We start from the raw sequence: 19,900 nt of genomic DNA, 5'->3' as shown, positions 1-19,900 counted from the left end.
GATGACATCTGCTCTGCCTTCACTTGACTAGATTATGCCAGATAAGTGAAACACAAGGGTTTGGGGAGTGACTACACAAGTGACTAAAAAAAAAAATATTGTTCTTAAAGCGTTGTGGGAGGTGCCTAGTGGTAGTGATGCACTTTAAAAAGAACGTTAATTGCCAAAGAAATGAGATACTGGAATTTGTGAGTTTAAAATATGCTTGTTTTAAAATGTCATGGACTAAAAATAAGATTCAAACTGAAAATGCAGTAAGGATTAAAAAAAAGGTTTGCAACTAATGGTCAGATTAGAAATTCAGGTTTCAAATTTCTCAAACCCAGGGTGCTGTCCCTTTGTGCAATTGAAACAAGGGGCCATAGCTCTGGTCCAGGCCTCGTGCTCTGCAGAGAAATCAGCACAGTAATTCACGTAGCTGTGAGGAACACCAAAGTAACATGGACCACACCAAACCTTTCAGCTTTTCTTACTACAAAGTTTCCTAGTTCCCAGCAACTACCAAGGTACTAGGTCTTTAACAGCACTCGGTCTTGAAAGCTGCTTAAACAAGGGTGGCTTAACATGGGTTGGAACTTTATTGGCACAAAGAGACACCGTTTACATATTTTTTTATACTTTTCAACTCACTCAAAGTCAGCAGTGCGCAGGATCTCTCCATTTGACTGAAGCTGTATCAATGGTAGAAATAAAATAGGTTTAGAAACAGTTACAGCATGGATGATAGAGTTCTGGCATCATACACAGAAGCAGAGGTCCTGGTTATAGACATGATGTGTTGTTATGGTTTAGTATCACTGTTATCTATGGGAATTTTATGGTTTTCTGGCAGGAATAACCTGAAAGAGTAATAGTGGTTTTGGCCATGACAGGAGATGACCAACTCTACAGTGGTTTATGGGAATTTCTTATTTAGCAGAAGAGTAAATACTGCTCCTTTTGGCACTCCCCTCCCAGGCAGTAGCTCCGTGCCTGTGAGGATGGGGTCAATGTGCCCCCTGACCCATGAGCAGATCCGCTGCATCCCACCAGTTCTGCAGGGATGTTTCTTGACTGAAATCAGTTATTTTTGGTTGGGGTCCTCCTGTGCTGGGAACCAGGGAGAGTTTGAAGAAGTGCATATCAGAGTGTACTTTGTACATCACTTCTCTAGAACAAAGTGAGTTGCTGTCTATGGCCCTTGGCTCAAACAAAGAATAAGGCTGCAGCCTGCCTTTCTGTTACTCATTTTGCATGGCAGTTTTCTGGGTGGTTGTTTTTTTTTTTTTCCCCCCCTTTTTCTCCTTAAACTGCATCTCTAAGTTTTTACTTTCTCATCTTGGAAAGTACAATGTTTCACAAATTATAGTACGCAGAAGGAAACTAGAGTTTAGCTGTTTTCAGCTTCCAATGAGCATTTCTTGTTGTGCCATTACTGAGGCTGTTATCCGAAAAATAGCTCTATTAAATGCAGAGCTTTGATATGTAGGAAGAAAATTATCTGATATTTCTGTCCATGGTAAATTATTGTACTCATGCACATCCAGGAGGGACTGTATTTTTCTTGCAGAAAGAACAGTTAGTTGTTCATAGGACCGAACATTTTCTTGGCGGGAAGACGTTATTAAAAGTTGCTCTATGAAATGGTTTGTTGTTTGTCACTATGAGCTATGGCTAATGTAACAGTTACAGGGGAAAGACAGACTCTTACTTCACGAAGTTTGCTCTGCACACACGCACAAGCTCTGCAGAAGGATTTCAGCAGTTGAAGGAAGAGGAGGGCAGAGTGGGATACAGGCTGTGGGTGAGCAAGGGATGCTCCAGCACTTGGTGACGCTGGAGGAGAGCAGGCACCTGGCACCGCGTCAGGGCTGGGCAGCCCCTTCGAGGTGGGGGCCTTGCTTCAGCCTGCACACAAGGCTACTATGCTTGCAGCAAACAGGACTAAGGATTTTTTCCTTGCCGCACGCTGTCTTCCATTTGCCTTAGGCAAAGCCCTCTCGGTGTGCCAGCTTTTGTGGGGGGACTGCTGTCAGACATGGAGGCGTTGCTGAGTCTGAGCCCCAGAGCAGAGCTGCAATTGCAGAAGGCAGCGAGTCCTGGACTTCAGGCTTTTCAGTGCCTGGGTTTGTAGCGCCTGCTCCTTTCATGCGTCTAGTCTGTTGATAGTCTAGAAAATAAGTTTGATTTCCGAAGTTCCTTTGATTTCACCTGCTGTGGATTCAAAGAGAAATTACTCATAGAAGTGACTTTCTTGAAGTCATGGCACAAATATTACCCTTTCCTGTCCACTGAAATCCTCCTAAGTGGCCACTTCGAGCCAAATAAGCTCTGCTCTTAAGATGGCAGAGCACAGCACGAGTTATTTTATTTTGCAGCACAAATGTATCCTGTACTGAGTGTCTGAGACAGGCAATTCAGTAAGTGTAAATAATAACTGATTTTGACAGAAATGCCTTGTACACTGGAGACCCTTCAGAGAAGCAGCGAGTGGCTTTCACACATTTTTTCCAGCCACATTGTAAAACAGAATGCAGAAATCCAGATTTGTGACACTCTGGGTGATTCCTGCTCCCCTGCTGGAAAAAAATGAAAGGACTGCACTGCTTCACTGGTGTGGCTTTTTCTCTGTGATAAATGCATTGACATGACTTTTTCAGTGATTATTCATTTTCCTTAATGGGTTTGAGAGATAGAGGAAGTTCCTTGACAGTATTACGGAAAGAAGCAGCAACTACACTGTGGCAGAGAGGAGCTATAAGGCATGTGATCTATCCTGCCTGTGCAGCAGTGCTGTAGAATGAAATGCTGTGCTCTTCCCTGCAAAATGTAAGTGATGGAAATTCCATCTACTGTCCGGCAATCTCTCTTTTTAACTGGGGGAGGGTCTCTCCTGAAGATAAGCAGTGATAGAAATAGGACAATACAGTAAATGTAATACATACCATGCACATACAGTGAATAAAAACGTAGCTCTGCACATGAGGAGCGCACATTTAAGGAGGTAATGATGAAGCATTTCCTGATACAAATGTGGGGGTGTCACCATCTGCCCTTGCCTGTCTGGCCCTGCGTCTCTGTGTGTGCCCACCTGGCAACGCAGCGGCTGCAGCAGCTCACTTCGGGTGCTGCTGAGCCCCGTCCAGCGCTGGCAGCAGGAAGGTCTCGGGGGGGTTTGTGCTGACCTTACAGCAGCTGTGATGCTCAGGGGCTCGCGGTGAGAAACGCGGTGTGGTACCGTGCTGTGCCACATGCTCGCTGGCTCAGGGCACGTGGGAGGTCAGTGGGAATGTCTGCCCTTATACGGGATCTGCTGCCGATGCCTGGGCAGTCGGGGCATCAGAGTGATGCAAGTGGATGTGGGAAGGTATCGCTGGGAGCTGCAGCCACCATCAGGGCCTCCCCAGCTGGCCGGGACAAGCCAAAGCAGCACGATGCTTTCTACAGCAGCCTTTGCTGCAAAGACCCACTGAAGCTAAGGGGTATATCTAGTCAAAACTTTATTCTCTTCAGTAGAGGTTAGTGTGTGTGTATAACCACCATATTCAAAAGATGGAATATTCCAAGGAGATTTGGCTGTCAGTATTCCCAGAGCACCTATCAACTCATTCCGGATGTGAGATCTTCAGAGATGGCTCTTTCACATGAGAATGATTTAGTCAATTATTAGATGCTGGTGTTAACATTTTACTCAAACTATTTTCTTCTCCGCACAATGTACAGCTTCTGCATGGTGATACTTCTCTGTGTACCGTTGGCCCTACACAGAAGTTGTGACATCTTAAATTAACTTTTCTTTTTCAGGCAGTTAATGAACACCATTCCTAACAACTGATGAGCAGTAAAGGCTTAGGCAAACTGCTTAGAGAGTTTCCAACATTAAACTAACTTTTTGCCAAATGATAATCAGCCACTAGCTTTGATATGCCCTTAGTTTGAAGGTATAAGAAACTACTTATAACATCATCAAATAATAGATAGTCTGGCTTTTAAGAACCGATTCTGGGAGACCTCTTGCACGGTGTGTGTTGACTTGCTGTCATTAGCAGGCAACATCGAGCAGTCTTTTGGGCGTATAAAAGCATAAGACTGAAAAATATCCCTACATCATGAGGTTGATAGGTAAACTTGCAGTGTATTCTATTGACTACACATCAGAGATTTTAATGCATAATATACAATCTAAATGCACAATAGTCAGCTCACCAATTGTGAAACATAGTCCACAGATACTTCGTTTTATAATTATGCTCTTTGCTGCTGCTGCAGAAAGCTGTCTGCGCCAATAGTGACAGATGCTAAGCCTCAGATCCTAAAGCCTCCCACCCAGTCGTCAGCAGAGAGTGTGAAAGACCCCATGGGTCAGTACGAGGCCCGAGCTTTGCCCTTTTTCCTCTATGGACACATGCCCATGCAATCCCCCCCTTTTTTTTCTTTTTCAGAGATGGTAAAATATGACAAATTAGTGACATATGACTGGCTAAGTGAGAAGATGTGCTCACATTTAGTTGACCTGTGCAGAATCTGAAACAAAAATGCCAGAAGGAAACATGCTATAGTCAACATAATATGAATTTTAAGTTGTCAAAATCCTACTGTAAAAGGGCCAGATTTTCTGAGGAGCATTCCGTCTTTGCTGCTTAACTTGAGACAGTTCCGGAGGGTAAAATTTTAGGTTTTTTTTTTTTTTATTGTGCATTTTCCTCCAGAATATTATGAGCACAAACTAAAACGTAACGCTTTTGCAGTGACAGGGTTTCTCATTGTGCTTCAATTTTTTTTTTTTTTGGCTTGAAGTGTTTTATGCATTATTCCATGTTTGTAAGTAGAGATAAGTAAATTCTTAGCTTGGAGAATGCTTAAAGGAACACATTCAATGCCCAGTCAAGCCTGCTTTTGTACGGTAACAGAAAATAACATGGGGAGAGAAAAATTCAGTTGCCTTTGGCATAGGTAAATTAGGCAGCCTGGAACTGCTCTAGTGGGAATTTGCCTTAGCAAATTAGCAACTGGTGGAGGAAGCTGTTTAGTAAAAAATGCAGTGAACAGTGCTTAAAAGCCACCCTTATGACTCAATATTTCTGTCATGTGTCAGTACCTGGTGAAGATGCTGATGTCAGTGGTACATTTAGTATTGTAATCACCCTTGACAAGATGAAATATGGCCTCTGAATTCCAAGAACATATGGGATTATTGAGAAAGAAAATTGTGTGAACAAGGGCAATTATAGCAATAACTATCTATGACATACTACACTGAGTCATCCAAGCATAACACAGATATAATGAAAATATTTTTAAAGGCAAACATGATCTAAACCAGTGCCAAAATTATCTAATTTATTATTCTGTCATGACTGATAAATGTTAAAAATACCCTCTACGTTTCAGAGACTGGCAAGAAAGCATTCCGTTATGTGTGCTTGCTGCGTGATTTGGAGGGATACAAAGGGATGAAGGTTTCTTTGTAAAGGGTATTGAAAGATGACGAAACACCTTTCTCATCTAAATTCCAATCTTTAATTTTTCAGGATATAATTACTCTAGTTATTCTTCATCACATAATTCCCCTCCTATTTAACTTCCCATCATCACCCCACCACATCTACACAGCTATGCAACATAGAGGAGGCAGCTGGCAGCCCATTAATCATAATAGAAGTAGCTTTAACCTTGAAAACATCATCTACAGGTTTGCACCCCTCTGTTGATACGCTTTTAGAGCTGTTTGTTCTTTGAGATGGTACATTTCTGAATTTACGTTATCATTTTCAGATAAAAGTGAAGTAGTAATGAAGTTTGAATACAATATGCATTAGTTAAAAAAAAAAATCACAATTTTTGTAATACACTTTATTATGACCCATTGCCCTGCTATCAAGTGAAACTAGTCCCAGAGCCAAAGCTTCCTCCTCTGAGCCACTGAAGTGAGGCCTGAACCTTGTCCTGTTTTTCTGCCCTGGCTGTACTAAATCCCAGAAGATCTCTTTCTGCTGGTAAGGCTACAAGTTGGCTGTCCTGAAGGGCCAGAGGAATCCCACCTGGCTGATGCAGCTCTGGGGCACCATCAAAGTAATTCCCTGCTGTCGCTCTGATGCAGCGTCCGTGGCAGGTGGAGCTGCTAGCCCTACTTCACATGCAAGGATGCTCCCATGCGTACATTAGACTCTGCGGCTATGGTAAGAAGGACGTCTCTGCAGCCTTTAGAAAAAATGGAGAAATCTCTGTCCTAATGCTTTCCATTGTAACAGGGGCCAGCAGAGCACGTAACGCAGTGATTGCGGGGCCAGGGTGAGGGCTAGGGGCCACGCCGTACAATGCTTTTGTCCTCAGCACTGGAGCCAGCTACAGGTGAAGGAATGAAATAACCGTGTAGCATTAGTATTTAACAGTAAATGCTCTGTTTGGCAACTGTGAGTTTCAAAGCACTTAGCAAAGAGGACAGTATCGTCTTAATTTCACTGATGGGATAAACACATAGTCAGGAAAAGTTACTTGCTGAAGCTCATGCAGCAGGGTAACAGCAGAGCAATGTCAAAACCCCTGGCATTTCAGAAACACCTTTCTGACCATGCCTGCGCTCCTGGGCATCCAAAGCATGGCTAGTTGGTGGCAGTCGATAGTTGCCACAGCTACTCGGCTGCAGGAGAGTGCAAAGTGCCACAGAACATTAGTTGTTGCATGTGCACCCCTCTTCCATCCAGCAAATTCTCTGGCCCCAACCACAGAATATAGCGGAGAAGAAGATGCTGGTGTGGTGACAGAAAGAGACTTCTGAAAGATGTATTTTTTTCTATATATATATATATATTTATATATATAAAATAGGTGTGTGTATATATATCTAACTCTAAGTGTGTGTGTACATATATAAATACATACACATACATGTAACACACTGCCGTATTCAGAGATCTGGTAGAATGCGAAGTTTCCCCTCTAAGTCTGAGACAGAATCTGTTTGTCGTATTCATAAATGTCATTTTTTCACCTAGGAACTGACCTTGACCAGGTTGCTGGAATACTTGGGTTAGAAGAAATGATCTGCAGCAGCTGCTTCATAAAATATACTCCTTTCTTAAAGAGGAGGGAATGACTTTCCTCAGTATATTCTGTGGGTATAAATTTTAACACAAAAATATTTTCTGCACATTACCTAGGCACACCTGACACATATAGTACGACTTCTCATATGAGTAAAGCTCTGCTTGTTTAATCACAACAATAGTACTCATGGGAAGCCATAACTGTTGTGCTGTTATTTATAACCCATGTCAAAAGAATAATTTGAACAAATACAAAGTTCTTTTAGGAAATTAAGATTTCTTATTTATTTGGGGGGAAAAAAACAACAAAACTAAATTGTTTTACTACTTACTGGCAAAGTCATTCTTGCTACATTACCTATTTTAAAACTCACATCTCATTCAATTAAGATTTCATACCGTTGACAAAATGATGCTGTCCTGAAAAAAAATATTGCAAACGCTGCTATATACAAGCCCATAAATAAACTGCAAGATTTTCAGGCTTCAAAAGACTGAGGACAGGAAGAGATCGTTTAAAGATTCATTTGAGCATTTCTTATTCAGTACATTTGCTGCAGTCAGTAACAACAAAAACACATTGAATCAAACAATAGGAATGGACTTAGATGGCAATGGAACACATTTGTACTTTGTGGTTTTTTCACTAGTTTATAAAAAAAACAGAAGAAATCCCATCCCCAACCTAATATTATAAATACAGTGTTCTAGCTCCTAACCTCGTGTGACATGAACAACAAGATAAACTGCTTCATCACAAGTACCGTCCAAAAGTTAAAGCATGGGATGTAGGTTATCCACAGTGGATCTCCGTACATGCAGGATAATGAATGTTCCCTCAATATGTAATATATCTATGGCACATTCTAATGTATAAAACCAAAAACATTTTCATGTTCTTCCTATATTTGGTGAACAATTTTAAAATATGGTATACCTGGATGAAAAACAGATGTAGCCCTTTATACCACTGTCGTTGGTACTCTCATTTGTATGTTGCATGTTTTTCTCAAATGGACCGTGGGTAGTGCCATAGGTGACAAATATACATCCACACAGGAGGAAATGCAGGCAATGAAAATTTTGTAGGGGCGAATGTTCTTTAAAATTAAGATTTTTTTTTTTAAAAAAAAGCTTTTATACGTCCTCTAGTTCATTCTGGGAACTGTTTGTGCTATAACACAATGATTAGAAGAGGCTGATCAAGGAGGGTTTCAATCTATATCCATGATCACAGTGTTAAAAAAACCAACCAACCCACAACAAAACCCACATGCTCCAGTATAAAAAATATGTTTAAATATGTTGTCTGCACGCAATACAAAGACGAACTCTGTTATCACAGTACTGTTCTGTTACAATCTCCTCCATACATTCCAAGGGCTCCTTCTACTGTGTCCTTTGGGGAAAAAATAATCGTTCTCAGGACAAGAGAAGCCCATATATTTGCACAGCTGTAAGACAGTCCAATGTAGAAATGGCTCGGAAAAAGCCATAGACAAAAGCCAAAATAGACATAGCCATTTAGATATTTGGCTTTTACTGCCCCGCCTTTTAGAGTTAGCTGTCAACAACTTGAGTTATTTAGCAATAGGAAATTGAGTAGAAGCTTATATATTTCATGCATGTATATGTGTGATATGCAGTATGTCACAGTCTGCTCTGTTGTAGCTGCATAAAGCCAGCATGTATCTGATGAAACTAGGATAATTTCTGTACAATGCTTTAATTTGTAGCCACAGACAAACTCTGGGGTTTCAGTTTGGTGCCCATACCAACAAGTCTTGGCCAGGAAGGGGAGAAGGCACAGGAGGTGGAAAAGATTGGTCCAAACTGAAACAGATCATTTTTTCTTAGTGCAGGAAGGAAACAGGGAGAAAACTTGTTTTGGATCAATCAAAAATGAAATGCATTGATGTTTTCTAAACTTTCAACTCCATTTCTTTTGGATGACACATTTCACTAAATTTAGTCCTAATTGATGAATGGTTCCTGTTCCCTAAAGATCAATTTACTTTTTTTTTTTTTTTTTTACAAATTTACTATCCAATAAGCAATTTCCACCCTGCACATTAGGGTGCAAATACCTTTTCTCTCAGAAATCAATAGCAGATTCACTTAGCAAAAAACGAGATTGAAGATTTGCGTATTTCCCTCCTTTTGTAGCATTTTGATAGCCCACTGTATTAGGAAAGCCAATATAATTACCTCGGTAATTCCTGCAAACCAGTATACCCAGTGCGTTAGGGAGAGAGGTGCTGCAAAGAGGGAAGAGCTGGGGATGCAAAGCCATGGCTGCAAAGCCACCTGCAAAGAGCGGGGCTCGTCTTTGCAACTGCCCTGGAGGCCCTGGCTGCTGAGAAAATCCAAGAGCAAGACACACCTCGAGGGGCTTTGACCACTCCAGGGCTCGTATTCTGCTTCACCCCCAGCTGGAACGGTGCAGCCGAGATTGCACCCCCTCGTGCTCCAAACACTGCTTCAAAAGAAAAATTACAGTGGTTTTTTTACTCCTGAAAGATACTTCATGGCAGTACTAAAGCAGAAGCTATTAAGTGCTGAGCACAGTTTAAAACCACAAAAGACTCTGCAGAGGCCTATCTAAAAGATGTCTGTAGGTAACAATACATAGACTTATTTGTAGTCTGGCTGTCTTCACAGTATATCATTGTGTTACATTTTTGTGGTTGGAATTCAGTGTCTCGATTTGACCAGTGAAAGGAGACAGATACGTCACAGTGCCAGGCTTTGATTTCCAAAAGCTACAGCGCGTTTGTGAAATGCACTTGACGGATAGTTGATTGCATCCAAAAGCGTCAGGCAAAGCAATACAAATACTTTGTATTGCGATACGTCACCAGAAACAAATCAGCGACAGGAATCCTGTGGACTGCTATGGGACAACCTTAGCCATTTCTACCTTTTATAGATACGGTGTAAATAGGAATATCCAAAATACTAATAGGTCACATACAGGAGTATTACATGTTACATGTGCTGTTTATGTGCATAGAGACATATGAGTATATTAGCTTTGCTAATTCCACGCCTGTGCTGGGAGCTGAGTAGCTGGAACCTGCTTCTCCCTCAAGTCCTGGCTTCCTTGTAGCATTTAAATTAATCACCACACTATGTATTTTGAATAAGCTTCACTTCAATAAACGGATTCTGTAAGGTAATAAATGTAAACAGAGAGTGCACAGCAAGACCAGAATAGCCCCACGACAACATCACAATGGGAAGCATTTCATTTTAGAGCATAAAAATCCATCTTTCCAGAGGCACGTTGCCTTTCCTCAGTTCTGGGAGCTGGAATGATTCAGATAGCAATACGCCCTTTTTGTGTACCTAGTGTTTTCATCATTGCTGACAAAACCATCCAGTGTATATTTGTGCTAGTTATTTTTGCAGACATTGCTAATAGCCAAGTGGTAGAATGCGTTACAGTCCCGAAGGCAAGCAGATGAGGGCTATTTACTCAACAAAACAATATGGCAATTTCCAATTTATTAGGCAGTGATTAGAAAAGCAGTTTTCTACTGGTATTAACAGTGAGAAAAAAAACTGGTGGACACTGTGTCAGAGGTCCTGGATGTATGGCTTGATTTTCACTGAGAAGCTGGTATTACTGTCAGACCGCTGATAAATCAATGCGGTTGGCTGAATTGGTGCTTTTATCCCAGGTGTTCAGCTTTGTGGGGGTTGCGCCTGGCCTATTCCCAGTCATCTGGAAAACAAAATAATATTGAAAATAGATTTATTTATTTTGCTAAACCACTCATGTCTGGATGAAATAAAAGCCTGAAAGCATCTGTTTACATTACAGTGTTGTCACAGTGTCTTGAGAGCATATGCTATAAAGGATTTTTAAACAGTTATTGCCAGGATCTAAGGTGATTGGCAACGATCACTTAATAATACCTATCACTTCAGAAGTCTGGTTCTTTATAAAAACAAATGTCTTTTGCCTCAAGACAATTTAAGGAGAGCTAGAAAAGCATATTCACTTCTTGATTTATTTAAGATTTTATTCCTCGGGCTTAAATGTAAAAGTGCCCTATCAAAAAGCCATCATCATCAGACAAATACATTGCCAAAATGCTGCTTGAATGCGTAATATGAAGTCCATTACGACTGGTGGGAATAGTCTCATTGAACCATACTCCAGAGTTCATAAACCTTTGTTTACTTTTATTTGATAGTTTACCAGGAAGTAGAATTTTGTCCTTCGCTTTCAAAACGGATATTGTAGCTGCAACTTAATACTTGCTGATTCCACCTGTCTACACCATGCATTAGGGGCGGTACTAAAAATACCCATGTGCCTACTTGTGTCCTGTTCCTTCCAACAGAATTTAATGTGGAACACTTTCAAGTTCAATAGGGAAAAAAAAAAGAGAGGAATACTCACAATGTCTGAATTGAAGGGTTTCACATTGATGTTGCGAGTCGAACTACTGGTAAGGGACCAGACCTTGGTTTTGTGCTTAAAGGCGGCTCTAACCTTTGGGAAAAAGAATGAAACCAGATAGAAGATTTCTTTTGAAAAAGTTGTGTTTATTTTCACAGGTGCAGCCTACGATCATTTCCCCATTATCCTTCTTCCATATTAACGTCACTGTACTAAAAAACAACAAACAATCCGCCCCTACATTTTCCTTTGTATTTATGGTCTTATTTTAAAATTTAACTTTACTTTTCAAGTGTCCGTACTTTAAATACAAAGCATTGTATAACCTCACTTATGTCTCATTTCATTGGCAACATTTTCATGTTATTCCATCCTCCAAGTCATACCTCCAAGGTCTGACTGCATTACCATTCATCTTGTGAAAAATAAAAAACAATCAAAGCAGAAACCCCAAACTGCAGGGCATAGAAGCATACATCCCCAGTATTTGCAGTCCTGGTTTGAAAGAGTTCATAAGGTGCCATTATAGTGATTTTCACCAGCTCACTAGGACTCTTTCACATTTTCTTACTAAATATTCAGCCCCAGGCTGAACCACAAGCTCCCCCATTCAGGCAGGCTCTCCCTGGAGCTCGTGCAGCCCTGGTGGTATCCAGATGCCATGAGGATGTAAGCCAGCTGCCAGCCTTTTGAAAACTGAAATTCCTTAAACATGCTGGATGAATTTCCCTATAGATGTAGGAAGATTCTGCACCAAGGCGAAAATAATCAGCTGCATAAAGAAAAGATGGTGAGACAGTCATTCTTTAGGCAAGTAGGTGAGATTTATCAAGGATTACTGGCTGGAAGTGATTGGCCAGCGTTACGATGTTGTGATAAAGAACATCTCGTCGGGAGGAGCATAGTCTGCAAAGCACACAAAGTAGTATTTCCTCCCTATTCTACACTGGCATGGCCTCAGCTATAGCATTGTGTCTGGCATCCCAGGAAAAACAGGGACCAGCAGGAGTCAGCCCTGGAGAGAGCAGTGAGGATGATCACAGGTCACACAAACACGTTACGAGAAGCTTAGGTTTAAGCCAAAGAAGAGACTGGGGGAAGACAGGCTAAGTCTTACAGTCTTCCCTGTCCTGTGGAAAGGAAGGGAATTACCTACTCTTTATAAACATAGTAGCTAAAACAGTAAGAAGGACAAAAACTACAATTTAGGAGTGGCAGTAGGGAGGCTAGCGAGGCCCAGAGCCACATTGCTGAGGGAAGCTGAGGGGCTTCGATGACTGAGCTGTCAGGGGTGACACTGGCACGTCGGACGCGTGCTGTGGGACAGGCTGCTCAGGTCCCAGACCCATCCTCCCGCGCTGTGGGAGGAGTGGATGCTGCAAGCTCCAGGCCCAGCAGAGATGGTCTCCACAAGCCCATTTACATCAGCCTTGTCTTGCCTTTACCCCAGTTGCTCTGAGACAGCCTTAATGGAAAAAGACGCCTCTTGGTCCACTATGAAATCCTGAACTTTCTGCCAAGAAAAATACCTGGAATATGTTCTATTGTGTTTGGTTTCCCATTAAGGATGGCACGAGTAACTTCCAAAAGCCTGTTTTGCTGGGGAAAATATTTCTTTTCCTCTCTGGAACTGCAGATGTAACAAAGCCAGAGGTGCCCAACGGGGAGCGCCAGAGCGAGTCCTGCTGCCTCTGTTAAGCATCCTCCCTTAGCAGCACAGCCCGTGCCCTGCGCAGCCCCTCCAGCCCTCAGGAGTGCTTCTTCCCTGAGTCTTGAGCTGCCTTCTCTTCTCTTCTCTCTCTTTTTAAAAAAAACCTTTCTTATGTTAAATAAAATAAATGTCAAGCATTTGTCAAAATGCCATAAGTCATAAAGTCAGTGACAATCACGTATTAATTGAAAGAAAAAAGAAATCATTGGCGTAGCAGGCAACTATAATAATAAAGTATTTTATTGTTTTATACTCATGTTACTTGAATTTGGTAACGTCAAATTTGTTAACCTGATTTGGTTACATACCTCTGAATTCAGAAGACAGTGAAACAGGAACATGAAAAATCCCTGAAAACAAATAAAAGGGAGAAGGGTGAAGACTGACTATGGAGAATGAGACACAATGATGTATTTCTCACAGTATTGTGTAAAGCAGGTATTGAGTAGCTGGAGATCTATAAATACAGAAGAGCAGGCCAAATTGAGCCCCATGTTAAACTGGAGAAACCTGCAGCGTTAGGTTACTATGAGGCTTGTCCGGACCTTTTCCTGTAAAACAGCATCTCCTAAACTTTGGGGTGCTAGAGGAGAAATCCAGCTGAAACGAAGCAGGAGTTCTGTTCTCATGACAACAAGAGAACTATTTCTCTGTGCTTGCAAAGGTAAAGGCAGAGGGAAATGCTCTTTGGGAAACACCAAATCACTATTTTTCACATTAGAAAACCAGGGTATTAGCATTAGGAAAACTTTCACAAAATAAGTTTGCTATACTTGGGCTTTTTGTCCAATGGAATGTGAAAAAGTCCCATCCCCTTTCCCTCCAAAAATAAATTTATTTTCTTTTGGGGAGTATTCAGTCAAACTTAGGTTTTTTTATTTTGGATGAAAATTGGAAATTTTCTTATCAGTTCATGGGGAGAACCCTGTTGATATAGGTTAATGCCTCTACTGAAACACCCGCTTACAGCTAAGCAGATCCTTACATTCCACCTTGGATGCAGCTATTTTTCTGGATTGGTGTCTTAAGAAGAGGAGGGTGTAATTGCCTGCAGGCAGGAGTCACATGCTGGTTTCTGCAGAATGCAGAATAGCTCCACTTTTCTCCTTTTGCTGCCCCATTCCCACAAACTTCTTTTTGCTTTCATTTAGTCTCAGTAATGAAGCCTCAAACTGACACTGAAAAACTCTTCTGATATCTCTACTAAAGAATCTTGCCTGTGGTACACGGTGCTGGAAGAATGAATTCCATTTCCCAAGCTCACTGTCTCATTTATTTAATTATTGCTACTGGAAACACTAAGGAGTGGGATAAAAGTTCTGTTCATACAAAGACTAAACAATTGCCAGCACTGTATGGTCAGCACAGACTTAAAAGACAGAGGAAGAAAAACAGAAAAAATCCAGCAGACACAAACATATGAAAACTTTACTAATGATCCGCTTATTGGATCTCAGCAGCAGTTTGGTAGCCATAAACTCTCCCACCAGGTACTTACTTGTAGTGAATTGAAAACAGCAAATATATACTGAAACACTAATGCGTGGGCATTGACAGCCAAAATCCCAAAGATCCACGAGCTTCCCAAGATTGGTAAGAGAACCGCGACGGCTTTAGCTGTTAGTCTGAAAGAAAATGAAAACAGGAAATGTGGTGAGAGAGTTAAGCAATTTTCAGCGCCCACACCAGGGAGGATATCAGTTATGTCCTGGCAGCAAGGTGGGGGGTGTATGACTCTCTTTGCCATATAGTTCTTTTAATGGGCGAGTCTTTTAATTACTCATTCCTTGTCTGTGAAAATGGGGATAACAGAACTCCGGTATCACATGGGATAAATACAGATCAAGAGTCAGTAACTGAGGGTGCAGGGCAAGAGATGGAGAGATGGTCCTATCACTTCAGCAGCCAGATCTTCAGTTTACAGTGAAGTATCGTCATTTTGTCAGTGAGGAGTCAAGTGTAAGAGTCAAAAACAGAGGGCAGAAACTGAGAACAAAGGCAGCATCACATGGAAAACTAAAACTACTGTATCTAGTATATCCAAAATACATTTGCTCAGCACTATAGTTGAGTCAAGACAACACAGTATTTCTCTTCTAGACAGCGACTTGGGATTTTTAATCACCACAAATGGGAAGAACCACAATGTACCTCTGCAAAATGCAAACCCTCTAATGCCGTGGTATTATTCTGCCACCACCCTGCTTTGTTCAGAGTTGATTCAGAGAAACGTATGCCAAATATTGAAATAGCTTGTGTTTCTCAGAGGTCCCTGCTGATATACGTTCACTCTGCTTAGCTTGAAGTATTTGGCAGAATTTCAATAAAAGGTGATACGACAGATGAAAAACTAATAGCACTGAGAAAATAAGAGGGATTTTTGGTTTTGCTTTAATGAGCTCTGTACAATATGTTTGTTCTAGTGGTAGATGAAAAGAAATTGTGGTATACTAGAGAATTAAATGATCACGGAAAGTTTTCTGTAACAGCTGAATTCTATGGACCAAATTTTATATAAAGAGTAAACAAAGGGAACCACAGAGAAAACAAAGGCATAGCACTTAGAATTGTAAGATCGCAGTTACGTCTCTTCAGTGTGTTCATAGCCTTCTACATTAAAGACCAAAGAACTTTCCACAAGGAGCTGATTTCCTTCATCTACAACAGGAATTAAGGGCAACCAAACCTCACTGAGCACTTGGAACCCTGCAGAAGAGGCATTGGCAATTCTTGCATCCATTTTCTGCTTTGACATAAGCATTGCTAATATCTCTTTCTGCAATTGAATTCCACTCAACCCTTTCCAAGAAAGACGGGCACAATTGATGAAATTTAATTCACAAAGATTATTGCTTATCCCACACAATTGTCTTCTTATGAAGCCCTGAGAGCATCATCTCTGATTCATGCTAATGAATTGCTCTAAAGAATTATACTTTTGTGTCTGCATATACCCTGCAATATTGACTTCAAGAGTGTCATAGCAAGAGCCCTACAGACTGTTTCTAGTGTAATCACAGAAAAAATAGGAAGACAACCGGATTAGTCTATGGGAGTCCTTGCCACAGGATGCTATGGACATCTAACAAGGCTCCTGTAAGGTCATGAAAGACAGTTTGTTTGTGGATTGTTAAATGTGGCAATTCAGATGCAGTCGCTTGTGCAAGAAGTCCCTAATCTTTTGTGTGCAGAAAGGTGGGAATATGTATTTGGAGAAGAATCACTCTGCTTGACCTTTGTAGTGGGGATAGAGGGTTGGATGGGCCCCCAGTCCATCTGGTTTAATCCGAGATGGCAGTCCTTCTGTTCTTAGCCTAATCCATCTGTCTTTTGATTAAAACAATAAACACCTCTACAGCTTGTTTTCACATCAATTTAACCCAGTAAAGGCAGGTGAAAAACAGAGAGGGCCAGGTGACCAATAAGGGAGTTAATAAGTCATCACTCTCTTTTTCCCAGTAAGTGCTATACATCTAGTTCCCAGCACTGGGCAACTCAAAAGCATTCCTGATGTCCGTCCCCTCTGTCATCACTCAAACACCCCCATGAATCCCACGGGGCAAAACATTCATGTTGTCAAGAGACTACTAACTAGACAGCCCAGTACAATTTTGCCTGTCAAGGATGAATAGATGTCGAACCTTTGCACGTCCAGGCACCACATTTTCAATGACAGCTATCAAAGGACACACTTGTCCTCCTGGGCAGCCGAGTACAATTTCGGTGGTACAAGACAGAAAGCAGGAAGAAGGGACCTGTCCCCATTTGAAAACATCCTGAACCAACACAGCACATACATCTAATCCCTACTTACCACAGCAGTTATAAACACTCCCTTAATTCCTGCTGTAGCTCACAGGATTTAAGCACATGCTTACAATTAAATGTGTGTTTAAAATATTTCAGTGAATTTAAGTCTATGGTACAACTATAGATAAAGAAGCCAAGAGGGCAGTAAATGGAACGGGGTAGTGAGAAACTAAAAGTCAGTCCATGCTCACTAAAGCTACATTTTTCAGAAATTAGCAGATTTCTATTTAGTTGGAAACCTATGCAAGAGAGAGAGTTGTTTTAGGGAGATTAATGTCCTACTTGTGCCTTTCACCCCCTCGTACAGATTAAAGACAGGTTCAGGAGAGAAGCGCGTAGAGCTGCATGACAAGAGACCGCTTGTAATTACAACAAACATAAAATAAATGAGAATTTTGTACAACACAATTCAATGAAGAAATCTTCTAATTAAACTTAGAGACAAGACATCTTGTTCATTTCGGTGACCTGAGCACACACTTTGTTATATCCTTGATTAAAAGTGGATGTTGAAGAACTGCATAGGCTTCAGGTTTATAGGGAATCTGGGACGGGGAAGAATCTGGCATCTTCTTTTTTTTTTCTTCTGTATTGATTCTTATATTTATGTCCTTGGCCATGAATATTTCTGCACAATTCAATTTAATTCTGCAAAAAGTTTTTTCCGTCCATAAAATGAAGGAATACCTTAAAGCTTGAGCTCTCCTATTTAATTCAAAAATGCATTTTAAAAGATACAATTTCAAAACAACGGATACAAGTTTATCTTCATGAACCAAGGATGCTTTGATTAAAGATTAAAGTTCATGACCTCAACTCTAACGTGCTCCACTGGGGAGCTGCCAGCAGACCACCTCTTGCAATCAACTTTGTGCAGAAAGACCCGTGTAATCCTACAGAGCCCTTGTGCCTTCAGGAAAGGGCAGCTGTGCCGGATGCGGGGCAGGCTGGGGGGGAAGGCTGCACAAACACCTGGAAGATGGGTTAGGTACCTTCAGATTCCATGACGGTTTAGATGTCCTCTCTAACCTGATGCAGCAGGTGATTAGCATGCCCAACACAGCTACACTTGTAAACGTCTTCATTACAAACCACCCTTTTTTCCTTTTCTCTTTTGTTCTCACGCTTTCAATTTTTATAAAATTTGCAGTTTGGAATATAATTTTCCCCATCTGGTTTGTTGCCAAAAATAAGTTTTGATTATTTCTTTTTGAGTCAGAGCATAAAAAGCTTCATCTATAATTTGTAGTTGGGGGCAGAATAGAGTTAGGTACTCAATTTCATTTGTTTTCAAAGTCATTCTTACCGTTTGGATTTTCAGTAGCCTTTAACATCACAAATGCCTTCTGTATTTTTTAAAATAATGTATTAATAAAGACTGCTCACTATTAAGCACAAGGTTCAGCACATGAGGAGCAGAAATACATAGCTAAAAGTGAAAACAAAATACAGATGTGGGATTTTTCATGCCAACATACTGATGTTTCATGCACATCCATTTAGAAGAGCAGCTATGTGAGGGTGAAATTCATTTAAGACTAAGGGTCAGCTCTGCATACGTATCAGTTAAATCTCATTATGTCTTTTTTTTTGCCTAATTATTGCGTGGCTTTCTATGCTTGGATGCTCTGGATTTCATCCTATATATGAAATTATTAGTTCAAGGTGTTTATGAGCTTTACTCACCAAGCAAAGGACTCAGGTCTATTGTTCTTGACCCTCTTTTATTTTCTTCCACTTACCCCTTCCCTTCCCATCCTTACTTCATTTTGTCTTTGAACTTCAAAGAAGAAAAATACTAAATGTAAAATGCTGTGTCAGAGCACCATTAAGGTGGCAAGGTTAAAAAAATCTTAGAAATACAAAAGTTAATGTTCCACTAGGCACATTAATTCCAACACACTGCACATACTTTTTTTTTTATTCCCATTTTTCTTTGCTACATGAATATTTTAGTAGATTAGTTCTAGTACACTAAGATACAGAGCACAATCAAAAATGTGTCATTTTTGGAGAAGGAATACTGCACGACTTAAACTGTCAACCTTAAAAAAAAGTCACTACCATCACTTGAGCTTTTTATTGTCCATGAAATTGGTGACAGGAAGAAGCAATACTTTGGGGCAGGGGCAGGTCTTACTTTGCAGATATTGAGGTCCAGCCCCACCAGGACTTCATAAACCTTGCTAAAATCTTTCTTTGTCTTTGTACCCTAATGTGTCAGAAAACAGAATAGCCACTGCCTTACAAAGGACCCTCTGAATTTCTCCTGTGTGCCCCTTCTCATGCTCTGGCCTTGGAAACTAGAAGCAGCCTGACAGCCTGTTTCTTACATACACTTTTAAAAGCTCAAATATCGTTACTCTTCTGCAGTCTAATAGCATTAAGTTTGGTGAGCTTTTTGTCTCTCTGCCTCTATATACGCTGAATGATTCGTCCTGGAATTCATTCATTTGGAACAAAGCAAAACTAGCACAAAAAAATTCTTTTTTCCGTTCTATTGTTTCCTTTTGCCAATATATATTTTTTAAAGTATATACCTGTTATTACTTTGCAATATAGACAACTTCTGGAAAATACAAAAATATCTTGAGTCTGATTAAATTTTTATATCCAGTGTATATATTTTTATATCCAGTGGGTGTTGAACTAGATGACCTTTAAAGGTCCCTTCCAACACAAACTATTCTATGATGTTATATGGAATAGCCTTTGGGATAGCTGTACATAGCCTATCTATGCATTCAGCCCACGGTGGAGGTCGTTGCTCGCTCTGCCCCAGCACTAACAATCTCTTCAGCTGGGCTGCAGAGGCTTCTGGAGCACCCCTCACCAAGAACCACTTCGGCACGGCTTGATTTCCTTCGGATTTGCGTGCTGGGGTATTGCAAAAAGCAAGCGGCAAGGAACTAGCACTGCCCAGCACCACCCCCCCGGCCACCG

General features: G+C 40.9%; 1 protein-coding gene across 2 annotated transcripts in view; it reads right to left on the bottom strand.

The window, feature by feature from the left end:
• Nucleotides 1-7,323: 7,323 nt before the first annotated feature.
• Nucleotides 7,324-19,900, bottom strand: part of ADGRD1 (adhesion G protein-coupled receptor D1) — a 156,278-nt gene continuing 143,701 nt past the window's right edge. For both annotated transcript variants that reach the window (XM_063351376.1, XM_063351377.1), the window contains 4 exons: nucleotides 14,646-14,772; nucleotides 13,456-13,497; nucleotides 11,437-11,529; nucleotides 7,324-10,752 (listed from right to left, as the gene is read on the bottom strand). In XM_063351376.1, coding sequence (XP_063207446.1) covers nucleotides 10,657-10,752; nucleotides 11,437-11,529; nucleotides 13,456-13,497; nucleotides 14,646-14,772 — 358 coding nt within the window. In that variant the 3' untranslated portion in view covers nucleotides 7,324-10,656. The remainder of the gene's footprint in view (nucleotides 10,753-11,436; nucleotides 11,530-13,455; nucleotides 13,498-14,645; nucleotides 14,773-19,900) is intronic.

The sequence above is a fragment of the Chroicocephalus ridibundus genome, chromosome 13, assembly GCF_963924245.1.
Source record: "Chroicocephalus ridibundus chromosome 13, bChrRid1.1, whole genome shotgun sequence".
Lineage (NCBI taxonomy): Eukaryota > Metazoa > Chordata > Aves > Charadriiformes > Laridae > Chroicocephalus > Chroicocephalus ridibundus.
This window is presented reverse-complemented; position numbering and strand designations above follow the sequence as displayed.